The following is a 23,978-nucleotide window of genomic DNA, read 5'->3' on the forward strand; positions in this document are numbered from 1 at the left end:
AGCAGATGTGCAATTCTTTAAAGCAGAGGCTATTACTGTATCCTTCACTTTTCACTGATTCTCTAAGATCCCAGCATAGTTCAGCATTCTGTAATACTATCGTATCTACAAAACTGGTTAACAATGCAATGGATGATTCCGTTCAATGGATGACCTCAGCTCATCTGAGGGGTCTCTGAAGCCGTTGCTAGCCAGGACTGAGAAGAGAAAAATTGCATTGAGGGAAAAAGAAAAGAAACTTCATAGTCAAACCAATGACACATCTAATTTCCTTTTAATTAGTTTCCATGATATACATTAACCTCTCAATGTAGTAATTCTGAGGGAACAAGGTGACATCAGCCTTTAGAGTAAGAAACTGAAAGATTCCACCCCACTAAAGCCAAGTGACCTAAAAACACAATGACATTGAGAAGAAAATCACTTTTTTTTGTTCCCATTCCTATAGTATATACTACTAGACCATACAACTTAAAGGAGAGCTCAACTCTCGTTGATTTCACAGACTTGTCCATTTATTTTGCTTGGCATCAATATCCATGTGATTTACTGCTACTGACTTCTGGATTTTTTTTTTAGTTCCCAGTATAGCCTGCAGCCCTGGGATTTCCTGGTGGTCTCCCATCCAAGTACTAAACAGATCTAACCACTCTTCGCTTTCTGAGATTGCCCAAGATTGGCTATTAGGGATGCACAAAATGTTCTGCGCATGAACTATTCCCTGCATAGTTTCAGGAGATCGATGTCCAGACCAAGACAGATGCATTCTAGGCAGAAGTGTTTGAGAGGGAGTGTGGCGAAAAACCAAGAATATTAATTGTGGTGGTGGCAACTAAGGGGAGGTAGGGAAAAGAAGGAAGGATGGGGGGTGAATAGCTGCCACTGCCCCTAGTTTTTGCTGAACAATATCCCAGACTCACCTCCCGTCTTCGCAGCACCTTCCTTACCCTATCAGTGATGATGGGGGGAGAATGGCACACCTCTGGATTTTGGGTCAAAACTTGAGCAACTCCAGTTCCAGATGTCAGTTTTTCCCCAAACTGCAGACTACCCAGGATGGTTCAGCCCAACTTCCAAGACGCACCATTTGTTTCCGTTCACAACAAAGCACGTTTCCCATTTTATGCACACCCATATTATTAGGCAATACAGATGCAACCATTAAAGGGACTCCCTGTCCTCTGTTAATGGATTCATTGACTCACTACAGTGAATAGCTTAAAGATCCTGTACCCCTGAGACTATCAACTTCACAGACACTCAACAATCCCTCATCACCAAGCCAAGGATCCACCCAACCTCAGGTCCCAGACACACCCATCAGGAGTGCTCAGGAGAGTCCCGGCCAGATGATGGGTGCTTCTCCTACAGCAGTGCTGAGACAGACATCAAGGACTGGAGACCTACCAAGTGTTCCCCAAGGGCTTGTATGGGCACACGCTGCATTTACAAGGTCAACCTTCCTGAACCTGGTATTTTCAGGTATTAAGTACAATTCCTGCCACCTCCACCTGGAATGGCCACTGGTCCAACACATCTGGAGGCCATCATGTATGGGAAGGCTCAGGTGAAAGGCTGCCTGTGGTCCCAGTCACAAAACTGGAGCGTTTCACTGCCCATTTTTCTTTTATGAAGCTTCTTTAGCCTGCTCCTCTTCCTTCCCCACCCAGTGACTGTTCAGGGCTTCCCGCACATGGATTTTCTGATGCTTCACTAGAACCGCCCGGTAGGGGAACCTTTTCCCACAGATGGCGCAGGGGTGCGGCCTCTCCCCCGTGTGGACTTTCCGGTGCCGGATGTGGCTGGCCTGGTTGGAAAAGCATTTCCCGCAGACAGCGCACTTAAATGGCTTCTCGCCTGTGTGGATCCTCTTGTGCACCATGAGAATCTGCCACTGCCTGAAGCTCTTCCCACACTCGGAGCACGTGAAGGGCCTCTCTCCCGTGTGGACCCGGTGGTGCCTGTCCAGCTGGGAGGACGTATTGAAGGACTTCTCGCAGTCGGGGCATCTGAAGGGCTTCGCCTCCCCCGAGCAGGAGCCTTCCGGTCTCTTGACACCCAGGCCGCACCCAACAGCTTCCCCAGGCTGGGCCCACCGGAAGGGCTTCTCCCTGATGTGGACCTTCTGGTGGCTGAGCAGCTGCGACTTTTGGGGGAAGCTCTTCCCGCACTCCAAGCACCCAAACTGCTCTTTTTTGGTATGGACTCTGTAGTGCCTGGTGAGGACCCAGCTGACGGTGAAGCTCTTCCCGCACCGATCGCATGCATAGGGCCTCTCCCCTGTGTGGGTCCTCTCATGCACAACTAGGGCGGATTTGAAGCTGAAGCACTTCCCGCAGCTCTGGCATTCGAACGGCTTTTCGCCCGTGTGGGTCCGCTGATGCGCGGCGAGCACTGTGCTCCGGCTGAAGGTCTTGCTGCAGACGGAGCATGTCTTCTTCCCCCGGATCCTGTATCGCTTCTTGACCACCGGCGGACTCAGATTCCTCTCCTCTCCCGCCAGAGGAAAGATTTCAACCATGGGCTGATCGTGGCCATCTTCTCCCTTCTGCTTTGAGCCAGCATCAGGGCTCACCAAAGTGTCACTGTCCTCCTGGGGTTTGGGGAGACTGTCCCAGGGGGTCCCCTGGAGCTTCATGGGCTCAGTGTCATCCCCCTGGGAATCCCCCTCTTTCATCTCAGTGATCCACTCATCAGCGGCTGGAACAGAGTGGAAAAAGAGGTTACTCAAGACGCCGTGGACCTGATTGTCAGATCAACAAAAATCTGCTTCCCTCACTGGCTAAGTTGCTGCCTCCTGCTGGGTCCAACAGGATCAGGGCTCAGCCTCTGATCTTGGGAAATGCTGTTATTTACTGATTCATTCTTAAATTGTTCATTACATTTCTAGACCACTCAACAGCCACGGTTCCCCAGGCAGTGTATAAGTCAGATTTATCTATATGTGAGCCCTTCAGGAAACACACTCCACAAGAAATCCTGGGACTCATCTATACTGGTCTAGGCTACAGATAACAGAAATATCTGTTATCTACAAATAACAGAACCTTGAAAGCCACAGAGTGTTTTCCCTCCCTCTCATACTAAAGAGAGTCAAGGCAGGGCAGTTTAACTTTCTTTCTAATATTCTCTTCTTTTCCTGGGCTTAAATCAAGTTTTAATTAACTGCTGCATTCCTCTTCCAAGGAACCACCGCATGGTTCTCTACAATACAGGTGGGTCTTGATTAGTGCTGATAACGAATCCCACAAAATGGTCACATTATTTGAATGCAGTGACGTTTCTATGGAAAACAGGGTAATTGGTTCCGGCCCGACCGAAATAGGCAATGAAAATGTTTAAACGTAATTTTTATACGTTTATTAATGAAATATAACAGTAAAAGATTAAAAGAATATACTTACAACTTAAATTTATTTTTTAAAAAAGTCACAGAGTAGTTATAGAAAGCAAAACAAAAACAAAAACAAAAAAAATCCTAAATATCATTCCTAAAGTTTACACTGACAAAAACGTCTTTACTGTCTTCCAAAACATTTTAGCAGTGTAGGCTGAACCGTTTGATCTTTCGTTAAATCTTCACACATATGCTGGTCAATGCAAATTGCTTTATCCACATCTCGGTGGATCTGCATGCTTCACTTCAAATTAGGGTCAGCAACCAGAATTTTTTGCTTCAGGATTTCTACGGCTCAAAAGGTACCTTCAAATTCCTTGAGAGTGAACTCCTTCACTTGCATGTTATCTCGTTCTTCAGCATCATTGTCCATTTCTTCAAATGCTCTTTGTTGATCTAAAAGTAGGAGATCATCATCTGTCAATTCTTCCAAGTGTGAATTGAGCAGTTCCCGAACATCGTCATTTTCTAGTTCATCAAATCCAAGTTTTCTTCCAGTATTTGTTATTTCTTCTATAACTGTGTTTTCTTCAAAATCACTACCATTCGCACAACGAGGCAAAATGTGCTTCCACACTCCACGCATGTTGTCTGCAGTTATTTGTTGCCAAGCATGGTGAATATTTTCTATTGCATGCCTGATGTTATAATTTTTCCAGAACTCTGTTAAGGAAACTGCGTCATCTCCTGTAGTTTTCGCAATTGCCTGTTCAAATGTTCTTCTTATGTAGTAGGCCTTAAATGTTGCAATGACCCCTTGATCCATGGGTTGCAACAAAGATGTTGTGTTTGGTGGCAAAAAAACGGTTTTTACATTTTCACACAACGAACCGAGTGTAATTGGATGTCCCGGAGCATCATCTAAAATCAGAAGTACTTTAAATGAGATGTTGCTTTCCTTGCAGTATCTTTCAACAGCTGGGCAAAAATAGCTTGAAAACCAGTCACTGAATAGCGCTTGGGTCATCCACGCTTTCTTATTTGACCGCCAAATAACGGGAAGCGATCTGTGGCCATAGCCTTTCAGAGCGCGAGGATTTGGAGATCGATAAACGAGCATCGGTTTCAGTTTAAAATCGCCTTGAGCGTTGCCTCCCAATAAAAGCATCAGGTGATCTTTAGACACTTTAAATCCAGGCTGAGTTTTTTCTTTCTTGAAAATGTAAGTACTGGAAGGCATCCTTTTCCAGAATAAGCTGGTTTCATCCACATTAAATATTTGTTGATCAGTGTATCTACCATCTTCGATTATTTTTTTTAAAACATCCGGATATTTAGATGCCGGGTCCTCGTTTGCTCTGGCCAGCTCGCCGGTAATTTTAACATTACGCAGCTGAACTCGATTTTTGAATCGGTCAAACCAACCAACGCTTGCGTTAAATATTTCGTCTACTTCACTATTTTTTTCTTTCACTCTCTTAAACAAGCTTAAAGCTTTCGTCTGAATGGCTGCTCTGCTAAGGGGAATGCGTTTTTGATTGCAATCCTCGATCCACACCGTTAAAAGGTGCTCTGTTTCCATCATTGTAACACTTCTGTTCCTTGCAGACGTTTGCAAACCACAAAACGCTGATGCAACTTTCCCCTTTTTTTTAATTTCCCCTGCGTGTTTTATAATATTGCGTACCGTAGATTCCGGCATTCCGACATCTCGTCCTATCTTAGCGTTGCTGTGACCACACTCGTGCCGTTCAATGACATCACATTTTTGCTCTAATGTAATAACGAGCCTCTTCTTTTTTGAGCTAGGACTGTTTCCATCTGATGGAATTTTCCTTTTCTCCATGTTGTACACACGAAGATTAGCGGTGTCTAAAACACAGAATAATAGGAAGTCGATCCGTTAAAACTTAGGCAGCTCTGTTTCTCGAGGAATAGGTGTTACCAAATGGGTAGCCACTTTACAATAAAATTAATAGATATACTAGACCTTATAAAAGCTGCTAATAATATATAGCTAATTAGCTCAAGTAAAATTCAACAACATATAGCATAAAAGCCAGAGAGACCTGTCACTAACGCCAATCCAGAAGCCACAGATTCCCAATTTGGCCAACTGGCATCTAAGACCCTTCCAGGACAGGAATGGCCTGGCCCCATATTCCTTGCTCTGGCCACATCCTGTCTGAGTTACTACAGTGTGTCCTGCACAGGCCTGCCCTTGAAGACTGCTCAGAAACTGTAGGTAATGCAGGAAGTGGTAGCAAGATGGTTGCCAAGACCACCCTTGTATTATTTTTACATCTTTTTTTATTGCTTTCTAATGGATTACAACCTGCCAGGAGATCTCCCAGATCAGGGTTTCTCAACCTCGGCAACTTTAAGATGTGCAGACTTCAAATCCCAGAATGCCCCAGCCAGCCAGGCTGGCTGGGGAATTCTGGGATTTGAAGTCTGCACATCTTAAAGTTGCCGAGGTTGAGAAACACTGTTCTAGATAGGTCTCATAAATATTTAAAATAAATAAATCAAGTGAACAAAGGACAAGCTGGGGGATGAACTCATATCCATAGCGTACCTGCTATCTCCTGTATTCTGCTGCAGTTCTTCAAAATGAGCCTCTTCTGTTTTGAGCTTTCCTCGAACGGAACCTTTCCTTTTCTCCATTTTGCACGCACGTCGATTAGCGTCTAAAACCCCAACGAAAACTGTGCGTGCGCTAGCCTTGCATTAACTGAAGTCTGGCTCGCATTAAACACGACCTGGTATCAATTTATAATGTGCACTACATCAAATATCGTGCTATTCAAACTTGCATTATTAACGACCTACCGGTACACCCCCCCCCGAAACAGTGTAAAACAAAAGCAGCACAGAGCAAAAGCCAAGCAACAGCAACTCACCTCAGCTTCAAAAATCACCAGGAAACTAACAGCAAAATAATCTTCCACGATTAAAACGCTTGAGAAAGGGAAGCGAAGAACCCCACGTGGAAACCTGGGAAGCCCCTCTGAGGATAGTGTTTCACACATGGGGTACCATGACGGAAAAGGCCTTCCTCCATGCATGTGGCCGTCATAGCAAGTAACTGTTAACGGACTTCTCCTCCATGGATTTAGCCACTGTCTTTTTTAAAAGCCATTCAGGCCAGAGGCCAGCACATCAGACGAATAAATTCTCCACATTATGGAGACAGTCTTCTTTTGGTCCTTCTGAATCAAGTCATCCACTGGGATTTAATGGTTAGGATGTAGGATTAGGATCGGGGAAAATCTAGTCTGCCCTCAGCCATGGAAATGTCATAGATGGGCCCCAGTTACCATCTCTCAGCCCAACCTACCTTGCAGGGTTGTTGTTGCAGGTATAAAATTGGAGGAGGGAGTAGGATCCATGCTGCCATGAGGCCCTGGAAGAAAGGTAGGAAATAAATCTAACAAAGAAGTGACAGTGACAAATGCATTGGTTCAACCCAGGTTATAATGCAGAGAGTTGGGGACCATCCAGATGTGACTTGACTACAACTCTCATAATCCTCGACCTCTTATCCTGCTGGCTGAAGCTGAGGGGAGCCCAGACACAACTAAAAAGCCACATTCCCCCAGTCTTGTAACATAATCAGGGAAAGAACTGGGCTTCTGTTCCAAGATCATCAAAATATAAGGGCTTATATGCCCCTCACAGATAACATATGTAGTACTGCAGAGAAGGGGGCTTAAAATAGAATAGAAAGTTCTCTATTGTAAAAAGGAGGCTACCGTTTTTTAAAATGGAAATGGTTTCATTACAAATTGCAATTAAAAAGTAAAAAGATCGTTTTTCAATTATTTCTTCACTAGGAATCGTAAGTTTCAGCTCTCGGCAAATTTAACTACAAATTCTGTTTAGGTGGGCAGATGTCCAATCATGTCCTTGAATGAATAAATAAATATATGACTACATTTTAAAAAAAAGGTTCATAAGAGGAGTTTGATTAGTCATTACAAAACAAGTCAACATTAAATACATGAATGGCTTTTTTTGCACTCATGTTTATTTACCACTAGTACAGGTAGTCCTCGCTTAATGACCACAATTGGGATCAGAATTTCAGTTGCTAAACAAAGCGGTCACTAACTGAATCCAACCCGATTTTACGGCCTTTTTTGGGCAATCATCAAGCAAATCACTGCAGGTGTTAAGCAAATCATGCAGTGTCCCATTGGTTTTGCTTGCCAGAAGCTGGCCAGGAAGGTAAAAAATGGCGATCATGTGACCATAGGACACTGCAATGGTGATAAATGTGAACCAGTTGCCAAATGCCCAAATCATGATCATGTGACCATGGGGACACTGTGACGGTCATAAGTGTGAGGACTGGTTGTAAGTCAAGTCTTTCAGCACTGTCGTAAGTCTGAACTGTCACTAAACAAATGGTTGTTAAGTAAGGACTACCTGTAGCTTGATGGCACATAATCAATCAATCCATTTTCAACTTAAAATAACAAACAAATAAATGAAAAGTTGGCATACCTCGAAACAAAGCACTGGCCACTTGCATTATTTTTGATATGAAAGTCACTTCTGGACGGTGCAAGAGAGCCACAAGTGAGAATAAAAATGGGGGCTAGCTGCACTTGGCGTTTTTTTAGGGAAGAAGATCTATTACCCAGAAAAAGGACAGTTTGCTGGGTATTAGCAGGTTGATGAACAGCCTGGAAAATCCAGAGTAGGGGCCTTCTGAGAGGTGTGAGGCAGGGGCCAGCCATTCCCATCCGGAGACGGCTGTTGTGTAAGCAAGCAACAACTTGGCTTGGACACTACTAGGCACCACCCCAAGTCTCTGTTAAGTTGAAAAGTGTAATAATGAAGAGGCCTCCAGAGCAGGGTTTCTCAACCTCGGCAACTTGAAGATGGGTGGACTTCAACTCCCAGAATTCCCCAGCCAGCCTTGCTGGCTGGGGAATTCTGGGAGCTGAAGTCCACCCATCTTCAAGCTGCTGAGGTTGGCTGGGGGACTTCTGGGAGTCAAAGTCCACCCATCTTCAAGTTGCCATGGTTGAGAAACACTGTTGTAGATACACCACCTAATAAAAACATTAGGCCAGGTCCAAATATTGATAGATAGATAGATAGATAGATAGATAGATAGATAGATAGATAGATATTCATTCATTCATTCATTCATTCATTCTTTCATTTATCTAATTTGTCCCTGCCCATCTCCTCCCGTCGGGGGACTCTGGGCGGTTTACAACAATTGATCAAAAACAACAACCATAACATACACAGAATAAAATACAATAATAAATAATATAAATAAGGGTAAAAATAAAGAATCCAGATGGTGAAGAATCTAAAACAGTCCAAGTGTGGGAGGAGTGGTCTATAGCAACCATCCCCATGTAGCTCTATTCCCCTCTCCACCCCAAGCGAGGCGGCAGAACCAGGTCTTCAGACTCCGCCGAAAGGCCAGGAGCGATGGGGCCAATCTCACCTCTGGGGGTAGCATGTTCCACAGGGCGGGAGCTACTGCAGAGAAGGCCCAATATGTTGGAAGCATCTCTGAAAACTGCCCCTATTTATGTCAGCTTGCTTTAGCTGTCAAATCCCCTTAATAACATGCTTAAGTGGCTCTTTTAAATTCTGTTTTGGTTCTGTTATTAGTCTGTGTAATTATCAGGATTTCTGAAATAAACAAAGGTTCATAAATCTTTTCTATAAATAAACCTTTGGTTCCTTCCCTATATGGCCTGGCAACCAATTTGTGCATGCTAGTCCAACCCATTGAGGGAGCTTTGCATGTATTTGTAACATTTTGGTTTTTTGCACTCAAGCAAGCCAGGATTCTCCAACCCTGGTTGAAAAGGTAGCTTATAATTCCTGGTTTACCATGAAGGTGCAAAAATCCCACAAACCCAGATTCTGACACAATACTGCTATTACTGTGAGGTACTTTTAGTTTAAGACAGAACAGTCCATCCAAAAAAAAACAAACCAAAGATCACCAGAACCCTGCATTCGGTGAAGCCTTACCTTCTGAATTGACGCCATCATCCTCTTCTTGCTTGATCTTGCAATCGAGCTGCCTCTCTCCAGGAATTAATGGCGTCTGCTCAGAGGTGAGAAAACTCACGGCCACCTCCTGGATCAGTCCTGGCCCCTGCAACAGCCCAAAAATCTGCCTTAGGAATACAGGTAGTCCTCGACCTATGACCATTCGTTCAGCGACCGTTGCTGGGAAATGGTTTCCATCATCAAGGTGATGATACTGTTAGGATTTTTCTTCCCATTTTTTTTCCATACAGAATCTGCTTTCCTGTAAGTTAAATCCTTTGTTCCATGTCCTGCACTCTGGAATGAGAGAGAAAAGGCTGTGACTTTTTTCTCTACAGGTAGTCCTTAGTCAACGAGCACTCCTTCAGTGACCGTTCTATGTTATGACGATGCCAAACGAAGGGTGGTTACAACCGGTCCTTGGAGTTCTGGCTATCCCCACTCCTGCAGTCATGTGAACGCAATCTGGACACTTGGCACCCGGTTCGCACTTCCAACCAGTTGCAGTGCTCTGCGATCGCATGATCGCCATTTGCGACCTTCCTTGCCGACTTCCGCAGTGACTTTGGTTGTGGGAAGCCTGCAGGAAGTTGCCTTGCCTAATGACCATGGGATTCAGTTAACAACGGCAACTGGGACTGCAGGGATTGCTGTTGCACTTTACGACCGCATCACTCAGTGAAGGAAATTCCAGTCCCAATTGCTGACATAAGTCGAGGACTAGCTTAAGGAAAAGGATGATTTCACAAAGCAAAACATACAAATTCACTCCCTGTAAATCTAGGGGGAATGGGTTACTTAAGAGCTAAGTGTGGTAAAACCAGGAGACAGAGAGCCAGGAACGAATGGGTGCAGAAGGAATACAGACTCAATAACAACAACAACAATAGCCACCAGTAAGAAAGAGGTACATTGAAATGGTTTAGTCATGTAGAGCTAAAAAAACAAGGGTCCAATGCAAAGCAAATAGAAAAGTGGTTGAGAGGAAAGGGAAGTGCAGAAAGGACATGGCTGGCTGGAGTTGAGGAGATCCTTAGAAAGAAAGGCGACCAAAGGGCAGTGTGTGAATTGGTGTAGAGATGTGGTGGAAACAAGGATGGTTTACAAGGACAAAAAGGGACGAAGGGATATAGTGAATGATGTCTAAATTGAGCCATATTTCCTTTTCTTATCTTATGCTTTTAATTGCTTTTATTTTCTTGGCAAGATTTTGGGAGTGGTTTGCCCTTGCCTTCTCCTTCTTCCCAGGGCTGAGAGAGGGACAGGCCCAAGGTCACCCAGCTGGCTTTGTGCCTAAGGCAGAACTAGAACTCACAGTCTCCCTGTTTCTAGCCTGGTGCCTTAACCATTAGATCGGATTGGCTCGCTAATGTATGACGTGTACAACTATAATATTGCCTGGAAGGTTCCCAGTACTTGCACCACCATCTGCTGCCCTTGGGATCAATGAGGTCACCATCCTGGCCTTAAACTAGTCCCTTCCAAAGGTTTGTTGTTTTGCACCACAAATCTGCATCTTATTATACTTTGCTTTGTGATGTTTTACACGGGATGAGAGTCAGCTAAACCCAAACGCTTCACCTATTATATTAGAAATGCAACCAATTTTCAAGGGAATAATTGCAGGTGCTCCTAGCAACTGAATCCACATTCAGAAATATAAAATGCCAGGATCGTAATCTTCAAACCATACCTCATATGACTCTGACTTGACATCCTGCCGGCTCCTCAGGAACTCCTCCACCAGAGCCACCGCCTGGGAACACGTGTCTGCTCCTCCTGCTCGGATCCAGCTCTGGAGCTCCAGTGGGAGGCTGGCCAGGAACTGCTCCAGGATCAGCAGCTCCAGGATCTGCTCCTTGGTGCGCCTCTCCGGCCTCAGCCACTGGAGACAAAGTTCCTGTAGTTGGCTGTGGATCCTTCGGGGGTCTCCCACCTCCAGGCAGCAGAACTGCCTAAAATGTTGGCGTTGCATCTCCATTTTCAGGGCTTCCCCTCGCAAGATGGCCGCCTTCACTTTCCCATAGTCCTCCCGATCTCTGGCTTCCAGACTTTGGAAGGCCTCTTCAGCTTCTCCACTCAGTGCTGGCAGAAGATGGGCCACCCACTGGTCTGTGGGCCACTGGCAGGCTTTGGCCACCTGCTCAAAGGAGGCCAAAAAGGCCTTGGTATCTTCCCAGGGAGAAGCCTCTGAGAAACATGGGTTGCCCCCTGCTCTGTGGACGGGTTGCAGTGTCTTGAGGAACTGCTGCCACTGGGCCTCCCACCGCTCTTCCATCCCAATGAATGGTTCCTCTTTACTTTTTTGTGATGCTCCCCATCCTGGTTGCTCAGAAACAGGCTGAGGCTGAATTCCACAAGGGAGTTTTCCGAGATCCATTTCCTCTAATTTTGGTTCTGGAATATACTGAGGCTGACCTGGATTGGTGGGACTTTCTGGTCCTCCTTTCCATTGTGGATCTGCACAGTTTTTCTCCTTCATTGTTTTCTCTGCAGCCTCTTTGCTCTTGGATCTAGGATTTTCAAAGATCATGTTTAGCAGTGGTTTTAAGAAGCTGAAGAAATCTAACATGGTTTGAAAAGAGTGATAAAGCAGCTAATATTTGCCATCCATGGTTTTTTCCCCCTGAATTTAGGGACCTCTGCTTTATCAGTCTTCCTTCTTAACTGAAGGACTATCAAAAGCTACTTTCAAGCAAGCAAAATACAATCAAATTAGTTTCAACGGTACCCCAGCAATAAAAATGGATTGACTCTGATGGAAGCACGGTTTGTGTGGATTTGCACTTGCATTCTCACATATAAAGAGGGTTACTAGCTCTGAACGGACTACCATTCGCCTAAATCATAATTGAGGGAAATGACGTTTCCAGCAGAAAAGATTGCAAGATACAATACGTACTATCTTCTTTCTTCTATATCAGTGTTTCTCAACCTTGGCTACTTTAAGATGTGTAGACTTCAACTCCCAGGACTCCTGCTGGGATTCCTGCTGGCTGGGGAATTCTGGGAGTTGAAGTCCACACATCTTAAAGTTGCTGAGGTTGAGAAACACTGTTCCTTATTACACTGCACTGTAGCTCTGCATTCCTACTGAAAGGAACAGTAGGCTCCCTGATGGCAAAGGATTCAGCAGTCACTGAATTTATCCTCCCCCAAAAATTTGCTAAGTGCAATGTGGAATTTGATCATTCCTGCTAAAAAAATCAGAGGGATATTTGCATTAAATGGCTTCTCCCAACCAAAAGAACACATTCAGTGGCCTCTAAATATCCAAACAAGTATCCCCCGGGACGCGGTGGCGCTGCGGGTTAAACCGCTGAGCTGTCGATCGGAAGGTCGGCGGTTCGAGACCGCGCGGCGGGGTGAGCTCCCGTTGCTCGTCCCAGCTCCTGCTCACCAAGCAGTTCGAAAACATGCAAATGTGAGTAGATTAATTGGTACCGCTTCGGCGGGAAGGTAACGGCGTTCCGTGAGTCATGCTGGCCACATGACCCAGAAGTGTCCTATGGACAACGCCGGCTCCAAGGCTTTGAAACGGAGATGAGCACCGCCCCCTAGAGTCGGACTCGACTGGACTTTACGTCAAGGGAAACCTTTACCTTTACCTATCCCCCGGTTCAGTGTTTCTCAAAGTGTGGTCCAAGGACCCTTGGGGGTCCCCCAAGACCCTTTCAGGGGTCTGTGAAATCAAAATCATTTGCCAGCCTATGTTGAAAAATAATACAGTATTAAAAGCCCTTCAATCGATTATGAGAAGCGGTAGTAGCAGTGAATGTGTCAATTTTAATGTTTAATATGGTAAAGGGTAAAGGTTTCCCTTGACATTAAGTCCAGTCGTGTCCGACTCTAGGGGGCGGTGCTCATCTCCGTTTCAAGCCAAAGAGCCGGCGTTTGTCCACAGACACTTCCGTGGTCATGTGGCCGGCATGACTACACGGAACGCCATTACCTGCCCGCCGAAGCGGTACCTATTAATCTACTCACATTGGCATGTTTAATATGGTAAATATTGATAAATATAACCCATAGAAACAAGAGCTTTTTTGGGTTCCTCCATAATTTTTAAAAGTGGGAAGGGGTGCTGAGAGATAAAAGTTTAAGGAACTCTATTCTAGTTAAAGTAACATACAAATCTAGGGTTTTATGTTCAAGCACCCCAAAATAAAATACACATGCCCCCACCTCGCCCAAAGACAAACATTCTGGCTCCTTCAGCCTCACATTTTGAACTGACTTTTCTTTGTTTTGGGGGGAGGGGCAAGGAAGTTTCCAGAAAATGTTCCCGGCACCTGTGCAATTCTCTATTTTGGAGGACCGGTGGGGGATCAAAGTCCCAATAACCTCAGGACTAGCAGGATATGGGGAAGGTGCAGTCCTTGAAATGTGGGACATTTGGGTCAACTTCACTGTAAAAGCTGAGTTGCAACATGCTTCCTCATGTTGTGGCACCTTAAAAGCCCATTGGAAATGGAATACAGGAATCTAAACCAGGGTTTCTCAACCAGGGTTCCATGGAACCCTAGGATCCGCAAGAGGTAACTAGGGCTTCCCTGGGAGATCAGGATTCATTTAAAAATTTATTTCAAATTCGGGCAACTTCACATTAAAGAAGTAAGTTTTATTCTTTATTTTTCGTTTAAGAACACTGTTGATGCATGAAATGAATACAATCATTTTGTAACTTCTGGCCTATATGTGAGCCTGAATGTGCAGGGGTTCCCCGAGGCCTGAAAAATATTTCAAGGTTTCTCGAGGGTCAAAAGGTTGAGAAAGGCTGATTTAAATCATTTGTTTTCTTTTGCACACTCAGTTCTCCTTGGGGGAAGGAGCAGGAGGGAAGCTTAGGGTGATGGTTTCTTCTGATCCAGGCCTCATCTATCAATAGGACATCTCTGGATATATTTAGATATACTCACTGATTATACCTCTAAAACAGTGTTCCTCAGCTTTGGAAACTTTAACTCCCAGTGACTTCATGGACACATCCACGCAGTTTTCTTGACCGCAAAACAGAAATGGTTTCTACTGCCACCTTCTGGGCTGTTTCCCCACTTTAGGTCTGAGATGGTCTGTGAGCCCTTAGCCAGGACTACCTGGTTTGAGTCCAGCAAGGCTTGCTAGATGCTCCAACTTGCTGAACCTCTTCTATTCCCTAGTAGGGCTTGGCAGCAACTCTGATTTGATGGGGAAAATTTGGATTTGATTTGGAGCATCTGGGGGTGCACACCTGCTGGCAACACCTTAAAGAAGCTGTTTTTTGTGACTTGAGGAGCTGACAGGTACAACTGACCCATGCTTAGCTGGTCACCTTTCCCCCTTCAAACCTGGATCACCATACAGGCTTAGCCCACTCACTATTTTGCGGCGTCTCTATTATGTTTTCCCCCACAACTTTCTTCTCAACTTAAAAAATCCCCAATGTTTATAATGTTTCTTCTCATGGTTCTCCAGCCCCTTCATTATTCAGCTGACCTTTTCTACAGCTTCCCCAACGCCACAAGAGCCTTTTGGAAAAGCAGAATCTGGAACATAGTGCATAATACGAACAGCAATGTAAATAGCACGGGAATTTTGGTGTGAGGATCACCATGGGAACAACAGTTTGGATTTCATCATTTCTGCCAGTGCTTTAGAGCCTGCCTGCTGCCACAGCAACCTCCTTCATCAGCTGTCTAGCAGGACCCTCACAGTGACTTGTTGGGCCTTTCCTCACCATTACATTGAATGAAGTCACAAAGAGTCAGAAGAGACTTGATGAATAAACAACAAAAATATATAGGCATACATATATACACACACTGTATACACACACACACACACACATATATATATATATATGTAAAGAAAGTTAACAAATCTGTTAACCGCTTCCAGGCCAGAACCGAATGTTGCGACTGGAAGGATGTCCGTTAAAGACGAGCGTCCGTTAAATGGCAAAGCAGGCCCACCTGATTTGCGACATGATGTAGCGCTTGTAGAAGCTGCTCCCCAGCGGCGCCACCTCCTCCGCGGCCTCCCCGCAGGCGCGCTTGTTGTCGATGCCGTGCCGCTTGTAAAAGCGCCAGATCCACCCGTCGCTGGCTTTGAAGCTGAGCTTCATGTCGGCGGCGATGGCGTTGGCGGCCGACTTCAGGTCCACCCGGCGGACCTTGGCGCCGCCGGAGCGCTGCTCCACGTACCACTTCAGCACCGCCTCTTCGAGGGAGGCTTCCTGGGACATCTTCATGTGCTTCCTCGCCCCGATCTCGGCGGTGTTGCTGGTCGAGTCGACGTCGCACATGAGGACGAACTTCTTGAGCTTCTCCTTCGCTTTGCGGATGTCGGACACGGTCTGCTTCTTCACCCCGTACTCTTCGCACACGCGCGCCACGGACGAGCCCGACTCCAGCTTCTCGATCAGCTCCAGCTTCTGCTTCACGCTCAGGTTGACCCGCTTCCGCTTCTCGCCCCCCGTCGAAGCCATGTTGGGTCCGGCCGTCGAAGTTGCGGGGGGGGGGGCAGTCACCGGGCGCTCCGGCCGTGCGGCTGCGCGTGCGCAGAGGCGCGGCCGCACTCCAGGGGAAGCCGCTCTCCGATCCGCAGCATCTCACTGGTCGGACACCTCGCGCAGGAGGGGCGGATGAACCCCCGACCGGAAGTTCCTGTAGAAACGTAGAGATACGAAAAGGTGGAGAGCGGGTACTTCCGGTCGACGACCGCTGGAAGTTGCCACGCAGGCGCAAAGGAAGAGGCGCTGCTTTGTCCCGAAGGAGAATCCCGGCCACTGGCGACTTTTTCCAGAGCCGTCCCGGAAGTTCAGGCTGTGTGCCGCTCCATTTTTATCTATCGCCACGGGACAGACCTCCGGAGCTGTCCCGGGAATGCGTCACTCCAGTCTGGGCAGCCTCCGGAGCGGGAGCCCGCGCGGGGTAAGGCGTTGCAAAAGCGGGTGGACGTGTGGATGCAGGTGCGTTTTCCTCCCGCTGCAGCAACCGGGGCAGATTGTGAGCTGGCTTTGGGGGGAGTGCAAGGGGCCTCCTAGAGCTCGTGAATTAACGGATTTTTTGGGGGTCGGGGGGGGACAGAGGCGAGAAAGGCAAGAGTACCAAAAATGAGTCGGTGGGAGCTCCGTGCAATAAATGCAATAAACTGCAGTGCTGATTCAGACCAGTGTGGTGGGAAACCCAGCCCTCCTTCCTTCACGCTCAGCAGGTCTGTGCTGTTCGTTTGCTCCCAAGCCGCCTCCTCAGAACGATATACTGCCTCTGAACGTGGAGGCTCCATTCAGCAGTTGGAGCCTGCAGCGAAGCATGGCAATGAAGTCTGCAGTGGAGCCTGCAGACCACTGGAAGTTTAGCATCCTGGTCTGCTTTTTTTTAGGCAGGAGACCTGCTGCCATTTCTGATAGCAAGACCAGTGGCAGAAGTTCCTTGTCCAATTGAACCCCTCCTTCCCACGATGACTGGCAGAGTTTTACTAGAGTTTCACCCATGGGTGAAGGAGACCCAGGTTGATGACAACAGCTCATGCCACATCTTGTATGGAACAAGGACCAACTGGATGCCCCCAAAAAGCCCACAGCCAGCATTTTTCTTTTTGTCCCCAAGGAGCCAGTTTTTGGAGATACACTGCACTGGAAGATGGAGGTTCTGCATGCATGCATGCAGACAAAACAAAAGAACTGAAATCCACTTAAAACTAACTGAAAAGGTTTGGCTGAAAAAGGACTTAACTGAAAACAGAGGGGCTGAGTTTGGCTTCCGAGAAAGTACAATTTGAAGCCTGGGAGCTGTGCTGGAGGAGGCACCCTCCAGGGCTAATATCAGCAACTGTGGCAGCACCTGTGACTGCTTGAAAATGCCTAGTGTGATACCAAATCTAGATGAAGGAGAACTTTGTCTGCACTTGGAAGTTACATAGGGTTTGAACTGGGATGGGAGACCATTAGGAAATCCCAAACTAGACTGGGTAATTGAAAAACCATCCTAGAGGAAGGGAATAGTAAACCTCTGTCTGCTTAGTAAAGTCCTGAAAATTACATACAAATGAATCCTTATAGTCACCAGGCATTCAGTTCAACTCGTTAGTGACTTTATATTACACTTCTGTCTTGCACTTCCTTTGAAGTTCAGCATGAGTTGTTTTGAAATGTTCAGGGTTGTACAGATGACAAACCAACTTTTTCCCCCGTTGCTCCAGAGAGCAGAGCCTGAACCAGTGGCTTGAGTTGACCAGAAAGGCAATTTTGACAAAAAGTTAGAACACCCTAGTTGTTTTACAGTGGGATAAAGGCTTTCCTTGTGTGGTCTGGGTGAGTTCCCATGGAGGAGGCCACAGTGGCCTCCGGGGTTTGGACCGATTAAGCACTAAGGTCCATCGCTATAATCCCTGACTTTATCATTTAACCACTTTTTGTCATTTCCCCCACAAAGGGAGACACAAAAGAGAAGGGCCTTCTGGTGTCTCATATAGTGCCAGCCACTGAACATAGACCTCACAGCTTTAGAAAAAGTAGAAGAATCTTTTTCAAGGATTTAAGAGCAAGAGGATCCGTGTCTCTTTATTTATTTCCTTGTAATAATTTGTTTGTCACCTGCTTGCCTGGCCCTCAGCAGCTTCCAGGCCTGAAACCATTGAAACCACCAATCAATAATAGAAAAAATAGAAAATAAACATTTGGGGAGATCATTCCTTCCAAAAGCTATTTTCATTGCTTTGCTAAATGACAGAAAGGTGGGAACCAACCTGATGTAGGAGCAAGCTGTTCCAAAGGGAGGGGCTGCTTCTGAGCAGGCTGCCCCCCAGGCCCCCTGATCGCCCAGTGGTGGCCTTCAACAGGGCCCCCACCTGGGTAGGCTGGGCGGATTGGATCTGGAGCGGACAATGCCGAAGATCAAGAGAGCCTAAGCTGAATAGGGGTTTCTAGGTAACCCCCAGCATCTATTCCCCCATGGAAGGGAAATGTAATGTATGTATATATATAAATGAGGACAGAAGCCTGCTTTCTTCTTAGATCCTACAGAGCTTCTTCAGACAGACTTGGAACTGATGTGTTTTTGTAGCCACAGAGGAATGATTGCCAAGCTGCTCACCCAGGTATAAATATTTCTGTACTTACTGGAGATGGGAAGCTTTAGAGCAGGGTTTTTAAAATCATGTTCCACTGAGCTTTAGGATTCTGCAAAAACTTGGTGGGGTTCCTGAAAAACTAGAACAAAAAGAAGAAAAATCAAATCAAACGACAGGCCTTGTTCTCCTGCAAAAAAACCCCCTATCATGACTACCATTTTGCAGGTTAAGGATTATGGGCAATTTTCTTTTAGCTAGCAGGCTAAACAAGGTTAAAAATCCCTGCTTTGTGGGCAACTTCTGAGCTCGGCCTTCTGGCCACTGGAGTGACATCATCAGAAGGGGCGTGGCTAAACCCTTTGAGCCTGTTTTGAACCTGCCCCCCCTGCATGGCTTGAACTCCCGCTACTCAAATTTGGCCATTTTCTTGCTGAATTAGAGCTACGGAATTTCCACATTTAAGGTATTAAAACCCTGGTGGGAGAGCTGGTGTTTGGTTGAGTGAAACGATGGTGCGATTTGGGTCAGTCAGTCGCTTTCCCCTTTGTTAGGGGAAGGACAGATCGCCCTGCACCGAGACGTACAGTAAGCGCAGACTGAATGAAAGTACTAAACGCTGAATGGGAATCAACGTGGGAATTATTTCTCCGCTGAACAGGGGCTTCTGGCCTTTGAAGAGGTGGCCGTGTGTTTTACTGAGGAGGAATGGGTGCTGCTGGATCTGGGCCAGCGAGCCCTGTACCAGGAGGTCATGGCGGAAAATTACAGGATCGTGGCCTCTCTGGGTAAGCATCGCTGAGCTTCGAGGGGAGAAGTGGCGCAGGAGCAGTTCCAGCCTCTGCCCGGGCACCTGGGCGAGCCCAGCCCTCCCTGCAGCTGAATCTTGCTGTGCAGTCCTGTTCCCCCAGGCCCCGGAAGTAGCTTCCCGCTGGGGTGTTGTGTGGTCAAGATGGCAGCTGGTTGCCCCCTTCCTCCTCTTCCCCCCAGGGCAAAGTGGGGCTGGCAGTCAAGGGGCTGCACAGACATTGGGGAATTGCCAGATGTTGCCGGAAAGGGTGGGTGCTGAACTGAGTTTGGCCACTCCTGACAGCTGCTTTTTTATGAATTGGGCTTTCCGAGAGCAGGATTCATATTCTCCCTCTCCCCCGCTCTCCCCTCCACCTCCTCCCTCCCTCCTCCCCTCCCTCCCCTCCTCTCTCCCCTTTTCTCTCCTCCTCTCCCCATTTCTCCTTTCTCCCCTCCCCTCTCCCCTCTCCCCCTCCTACTCCCTCCCTCTTCTCTTCCCCCCTCCCACTCCCCATCTTTCTCCCCTCCTCATTCCCCCTCCCTTTCCTACTTCCTCCCCTCCCCCACCTCCTCTCCCTCCCCCTCCCCCCACTTTTCCCTGGACATAACCTGGCTCTTCCTTCTCAGTCCAGGAGCTGCAGCCGGGAGGAGTCAATGCAGAGGGCCGGGAGGCAGGAGCAGCTCACAGACCTGAGCAGAAAATGGAGCGAGAGGGGAAAAGCCACCCCATTTCCCTGCTCCCCACTGAGAGGGGGCTAACGCCAGGGGCGGCTTGGCCAAAGGGGGCGCAGGGTCCGTTCACTGGGCCCAAGCAGGAGAGCCGGTGTTTCCTCCACTCCTTCAGGATGGCATTTTCTCCACCCTCCTTGGAATTCAGCATGAGGGAGTTCCAGAGATTTTGGAAAGCCGTTGCTGGGGGAGAGGACGCCCTGCAGACCTGGATCCACTTTGGTGGGGAGACTGCCCCCAGCTTTGCCAACGCTGTGAAGGTGAAGGAAGAGCTTGTGCCCGAGGAGGAGAGCCCATGCATGGAGACCCCGGGCAGGCTGGAAGAAAAAGTGAGTCAGTCCGAGTCAGGGATCTGCACTGCCCTTGTGATCTTTCAGAAGGAGCCACCGAATGTTTAACCTTAACATTTAACATGATATAGCATGATTTAATGTGCTAAAAGGGAGAGGTGATTAAAAATTGGGGGAGGGGTTGTATCAACAGCCATTGGATTGGATTGAATTGGATTGGATTGGATTGGATTGAATTGAATTGCCCTTTGACACAAAGCTGCTTGCTCAAAGCTGCTTGCGTCGCTCTTACACATACACACACACAAACACACCGGATGCTGCTGCTTAGCTTATTAATTTTTTTGTGAAATGTTGGATTATTTCCTTCCTCTCTGAGATAATAGAGCCAGCCTGGTCTATTTACTAGAGCAGTGTTCCTCAACCTCAGCGACTTTAAGATGTGTGGACTTCAACTCCCAGAATTCCCCAGCCTGCTGGCTGGGCAATTCTGGGAGTTGAAGTCCACACATCTTAAAGTCGCTGAGGTTGAGGAACACTGTATTAGAGGGTTGAGTCAAGAAAGGGGAGACCCAGGTTCAAGCCACCCAGTGACATGAAACTCACTGGGTGACTCTGGGGACACAGTCAAACCTATCTCACAGGATTGATGTGAAGATGAAAATGGGGACATCCCTGATCAACCATGATTTGAGCTTCTTAAAGATGAGATACTAAAGGAAGATGGAGAGAAGAATCTGGCCTTCTTCTTCTTGCTTGGGTTAGTTGTCCTGATTGTGTGAAAAGCACTGGAGGGGGAATGGTGGGGTATAGATGAGGAAAAGCTTTTGCCCTAATATTTCTTGTCCCCGCAACATCAAAATCACGGCTGTGCTGCATTCTTTTTCTTCCAGGTAAGGAGACCTCTGGCAGATATTAACTCCTCCACACCGATGCAGGAATCATTGGGCAGAGTGAAGATTCAACACTGGATGGAGACCACACAAGAAGGTGACTTCTTGGGAAAGACATATCAGGGCCCAAGTTTAGGTATGTCCCAGAATTCTTGTGGTGCTTTTATGTACATTTTATGTACATTTTAGATAGATAGATAGATAGATAGATAGATAGATAGATAGATAGATAGATAGATAGATTGATTTGAGAGCCAGTTTGGTGTAGTGGTTAAGACGCTGGGCTAGAAACTGGGTGACCGTGAGTTCTAGTCCCACCTTAGGCATGAAGCCAGCTGGGTGACCTTGGGCCAGTCACTCTCTCAGCCCTAGGAAGGAGGCAATGGCAAACCACTTCCGAAAAATCCTGCCAAGAAAACTGCAGGGATCTGTCCAGGCAGTCTCCAAGTATTGGAGACGATTGAACGGATTAAAAAATATATATTTATTAAATTTGTATGGCCGCCCATCATGATCAGCAGCAGAATTCATTCTTCATCAACTCAACACAGCCATTGTAAGAGCAACCCTTTTAAAGACTCAGGTGGACCAAACCCATTTTTTTGCCCTAGTTTTAGTCAACGGATGAACCAAATAGAACAATCTTGATGTACGTAAGTGGGCCATTTTAAATTAAGCTATGTCACTATCTTACGTCCTCTTTTGTTATCTTTTGGTTTGTTCCAGGGACAGGAAGCTCAGCACTGGAATTGGAGGATGGTTTTTGGCTAGAAAGGCCCAAGGAGATAAACCCCCATGGGATGCTATTAGAAAGAGCCCGAGGGAAACTCATCCAAGGCCCTGATGTTGAGGAGAGTCTTGAAATTAAGCAGGAGACGGACAGCTTGCCGGAGAGTAAGTCTGACTTAGCCTTGTTTTGTGAAGAGGTGTCTATGAACGGACCTGTCAAGGCCTTCCATGGAAGAGATGTCAGTTCTGAGCTCTCTATTGCTGATTGTTCTAAGAATCAGAAAGCCCCAGTGGAAGGTGAACAGACCTATAAATGCTGCTATTGTGGGAGGTGTTTTGCTGAGAGCTTAGACTTGGTTGCCCACGAGAGAGCCCACATAGGAGAGAAGATATATAGGTGCTCCCACTGCGAGAAACATTTCGCTCACCGAATTGACCTTCTGACCCACAAGAGAAATCACCAAGGGGAGAAGCCACACCAGTGCAAACTGGACTGTGCCAAATGCCACAGGCAGAGGACTTTTCCAAGGATACCACACAGAGCCCCATCCGGGGAGCAGGCGTGCCAGTGCCCGGTTTGCGGGGAACATTTCAGCTGGAAATCAAACCTTATCAGGCACCGGAGAATCCATACAGGAGAGAAACCCTATCGGTGCGCCGAGTGCGGGAAAAGCTACACGCGAAAAACAGCCCTTGATAGACATAAAAGGACCCACGTGGGGGAGAAGCCCTGTGAGATCAGCGCGCCGAGCATGGGGCAAGCCTCAGTGTTGGTCCTCCTTGTATGAATCACATGAGGTTGGCAAGACATGTATTGTGCTTTGTTAAACATGGAAGGAACCTCATCTGAAGCTGAATAAAGTCTGGGTTCAGCAGTTAGGACAAGAACTGCCGTGTTCCTTCATGGAACAAGGCATCATTCAAAACGGCAAGTGAATATCCAAGGTTGGGATTCATGCCATGCTCTGAGGCAGAGTTTCCCAACCTCAGCAGCTTTAATATGTATGGACTTCAACTCCCAGAATTCCCCAGCCAGCATTAAAGTCGCTGAGGTTGAAAAACACTGCTTTTGGGAGGAATTAGTTCACAGAGAGGAGTTGGCCTCAGTGTCTGGAACAGTATAGCCCAGACACAGATTTGCCTCCCTGGTGAGAAATGAAGTTCCTAAATGCAAGAAAAACCCCTGCTGATGTTTCAGTAGTGGTGAAGTTGCATTCTGCAAGGCAGAAGAGACGGGGGGTTATCTAAACTCAACAACAGGTAATGGGGAGGCAAGCTGAGCAGTGGGAGTAAGGCTGGCAGGGGGTCACCCCATCTCCCCCTTGGCTGTATGGGCATTGGAGGATGACACCCCACCTCATGCTTAGCCCCCAGTGCTGCTGCCAGGATGGACTGTCTCTCTGCCCCCTTGCCCTGCTAAGCACGCTGCTCCCAAACCATTCTGTTTCACATTGAAGAGAGGAGGCAGACCTGTGACCGATCATAGCAAAATGGGGAGAACAAAATATTTAAATGATTTCTGAACATGTGAGACCACTAGACAGGTACAGAAATGCCCTGACTGATGGCCTGCTTGCTGGGAAGAATTCGGCTTTTATGGGAAGACGCTGACAGTTCTGTCTCCAAACCACCCAGATTCGTGTTTCTTAAAATGGGCGGCCATATTGGTCTTTCAAATAAATAAATTCCAGTCCTTGTCCCCGACTTGCCTGTTCCCCAATCCAGGGAACGGTTTTCTTCATTTTTCTGACCCCCCCAAGTCCTGGATCACGTTTTCCTCCATTATCGGTACAAGCAATACTACAACTTGGGGCTGGCAATGTAACAAGTGAGAGAAGCACAGTGAAGTGTGTGGTGTGAGCATGTATGCGAGAATAAATCTGTTGGACTAAGGCGGGAGAAATCCCCACGTCACTGCAGAGTTCAGTGGGGGTTGCACTAGAAGGCTACCGACGTCCCTTCCAACCCCCTGATTCATGGGGTGACCTTAGGCCAGTCCCCCACTCTCATACCAGCCTACCTCACAGCATTTTGGGGGACAAAATCAGAGGCGCTATCATGTCAACACCCTCGAGCTCTTGGCAAAACAAGGTACCTTTTAAAACTTCCATGCGGTCGTTAATAAGCCTC

The 23,978-nt window shown here is 47.1% G+C and overlaps 2 protein-coding genes across 3 annotated transcripts; one reads left to right on the forward strand and one right to left on the reverse strand.

The window, feature by feature from the left end:
• LOC134492057 (zinc finger protein 397-like) lies at positions 1-15,866 on the reverse strand. Of its 2 annotated transcripts, none has more exons than XM_063296176.1 (5): positions 15,322-15,866; positions 11,064-11,883; positions 9,350-9,476; positions 6,678-6,743; positions 1-2,700 (listed from the first exon to the last, which is right to left on the reverse strand). In XM_063296176.1, the coding sequence occupies exons 1-5, from the start codon at positions 15,834-15,836 to the stop codon at positions 1,628-1,630; spliced, it is 2,601 nt and encodes an 866-aa protein (XP_063152246.1). In that variant the 5' UTR covers positions 15,837-15,866; the 3' UTR covers positions 1-1,627. The 2 variants fall into 2 exon arrangements, with proteins under 2 accessions (XP_063152246.1, XP_063152245.1); XM_063296175.1 differs by lacking the exon at positions 1-2,700 and adding an exon at positions 3,483-5,209.
• Positions 15,867-18,325: 2,459 nt separating this feature from the next.
• On the forward strand, positions 18,326-22,727 carry LOC134492117 (zinc finger protein 135-like). Its single transcript, XM_063296280.1, has 5 exons — positions 18,326-18,448; positions 19,080-19,206; positions 19,835-20,265; positions 21,120-21,255; positions 21,846-22,727. Exons 1-5 carry the CDS (start codon positions 18,401-18,403, stop codon positions 22,634-22,636), a joined length of 1,533 nt encoding a protein of 510 aa, XP_063152350.1. The 5' UTR covers positions 18,326-18,400; the 3' UTR covers positions 22,637-22,727.
• The last annotated feature ends 1,251 nt before the right edge of the window (positions 22,728-23,978 follow it).

The sequence above is a fragment of the Candoia aspera genome, chromosome 2, assembly GCF_035149785.1.
Source record: "Candoia aspera isolate rCanAsp1 chromosome 2, rCanAsp1.hap2, whole genome shotgun sequence".
Taxonomy (NCBI): Eukaryota; Metazoa; Chordata; class Lepidosauria; order Squamata; family Boidae; genus Candoia; species Candoia aspera.

Excerpts from the sequence above, each read along its gene's own strand:
- LOC134492057 (XM_063296175.1), bottom strand. The coding sequence starts at position 15,836 with ATGGCTTCGACGGGGGGCGAGAAGCGGAAGCGGGTCAACCTGAGCGTG. Across the intron at positions 9,477-11,063 it reads TCAAGTCAGAGTCATATGAG|GGGCCAGGACTGATCCAGGA; the intron begins GTATGGTTTGAA and ends GGGCTGTTGCAG. Across the intron at positions 5,210-6,677 it reads TGCAACAACAACCCTGCAAG|ACACCGCTAATCTTCGTGTG; the intron begins GTAGGTTGGGCT and ends TCTGTGTTTTAG.
- LOC134492117 (XM_063296280.1), top strand. The coding sequence starts at position 18,401 with ATGTGTTTTTGTAGCCACAGAGGAATGATTGCCAAGCTGCTCACCCAG. Across the intron at positions 19,207-19,834 it reads CAGGATCGTGGCCTCTCTGG|TCCAGGAGCTGCAGCCGGGA; the intron begins GTAAGCATCGCT and ends CTTCCTTCTCAG. Across the intron at positions 20,266-21,119 it reads CGGGCAGGCTGGAAGAAAAA|GTAAGGAGACCTCTGGCAGA; the intron begins GTGAGTCAGTCC and ends TTTTTCTTCCAG.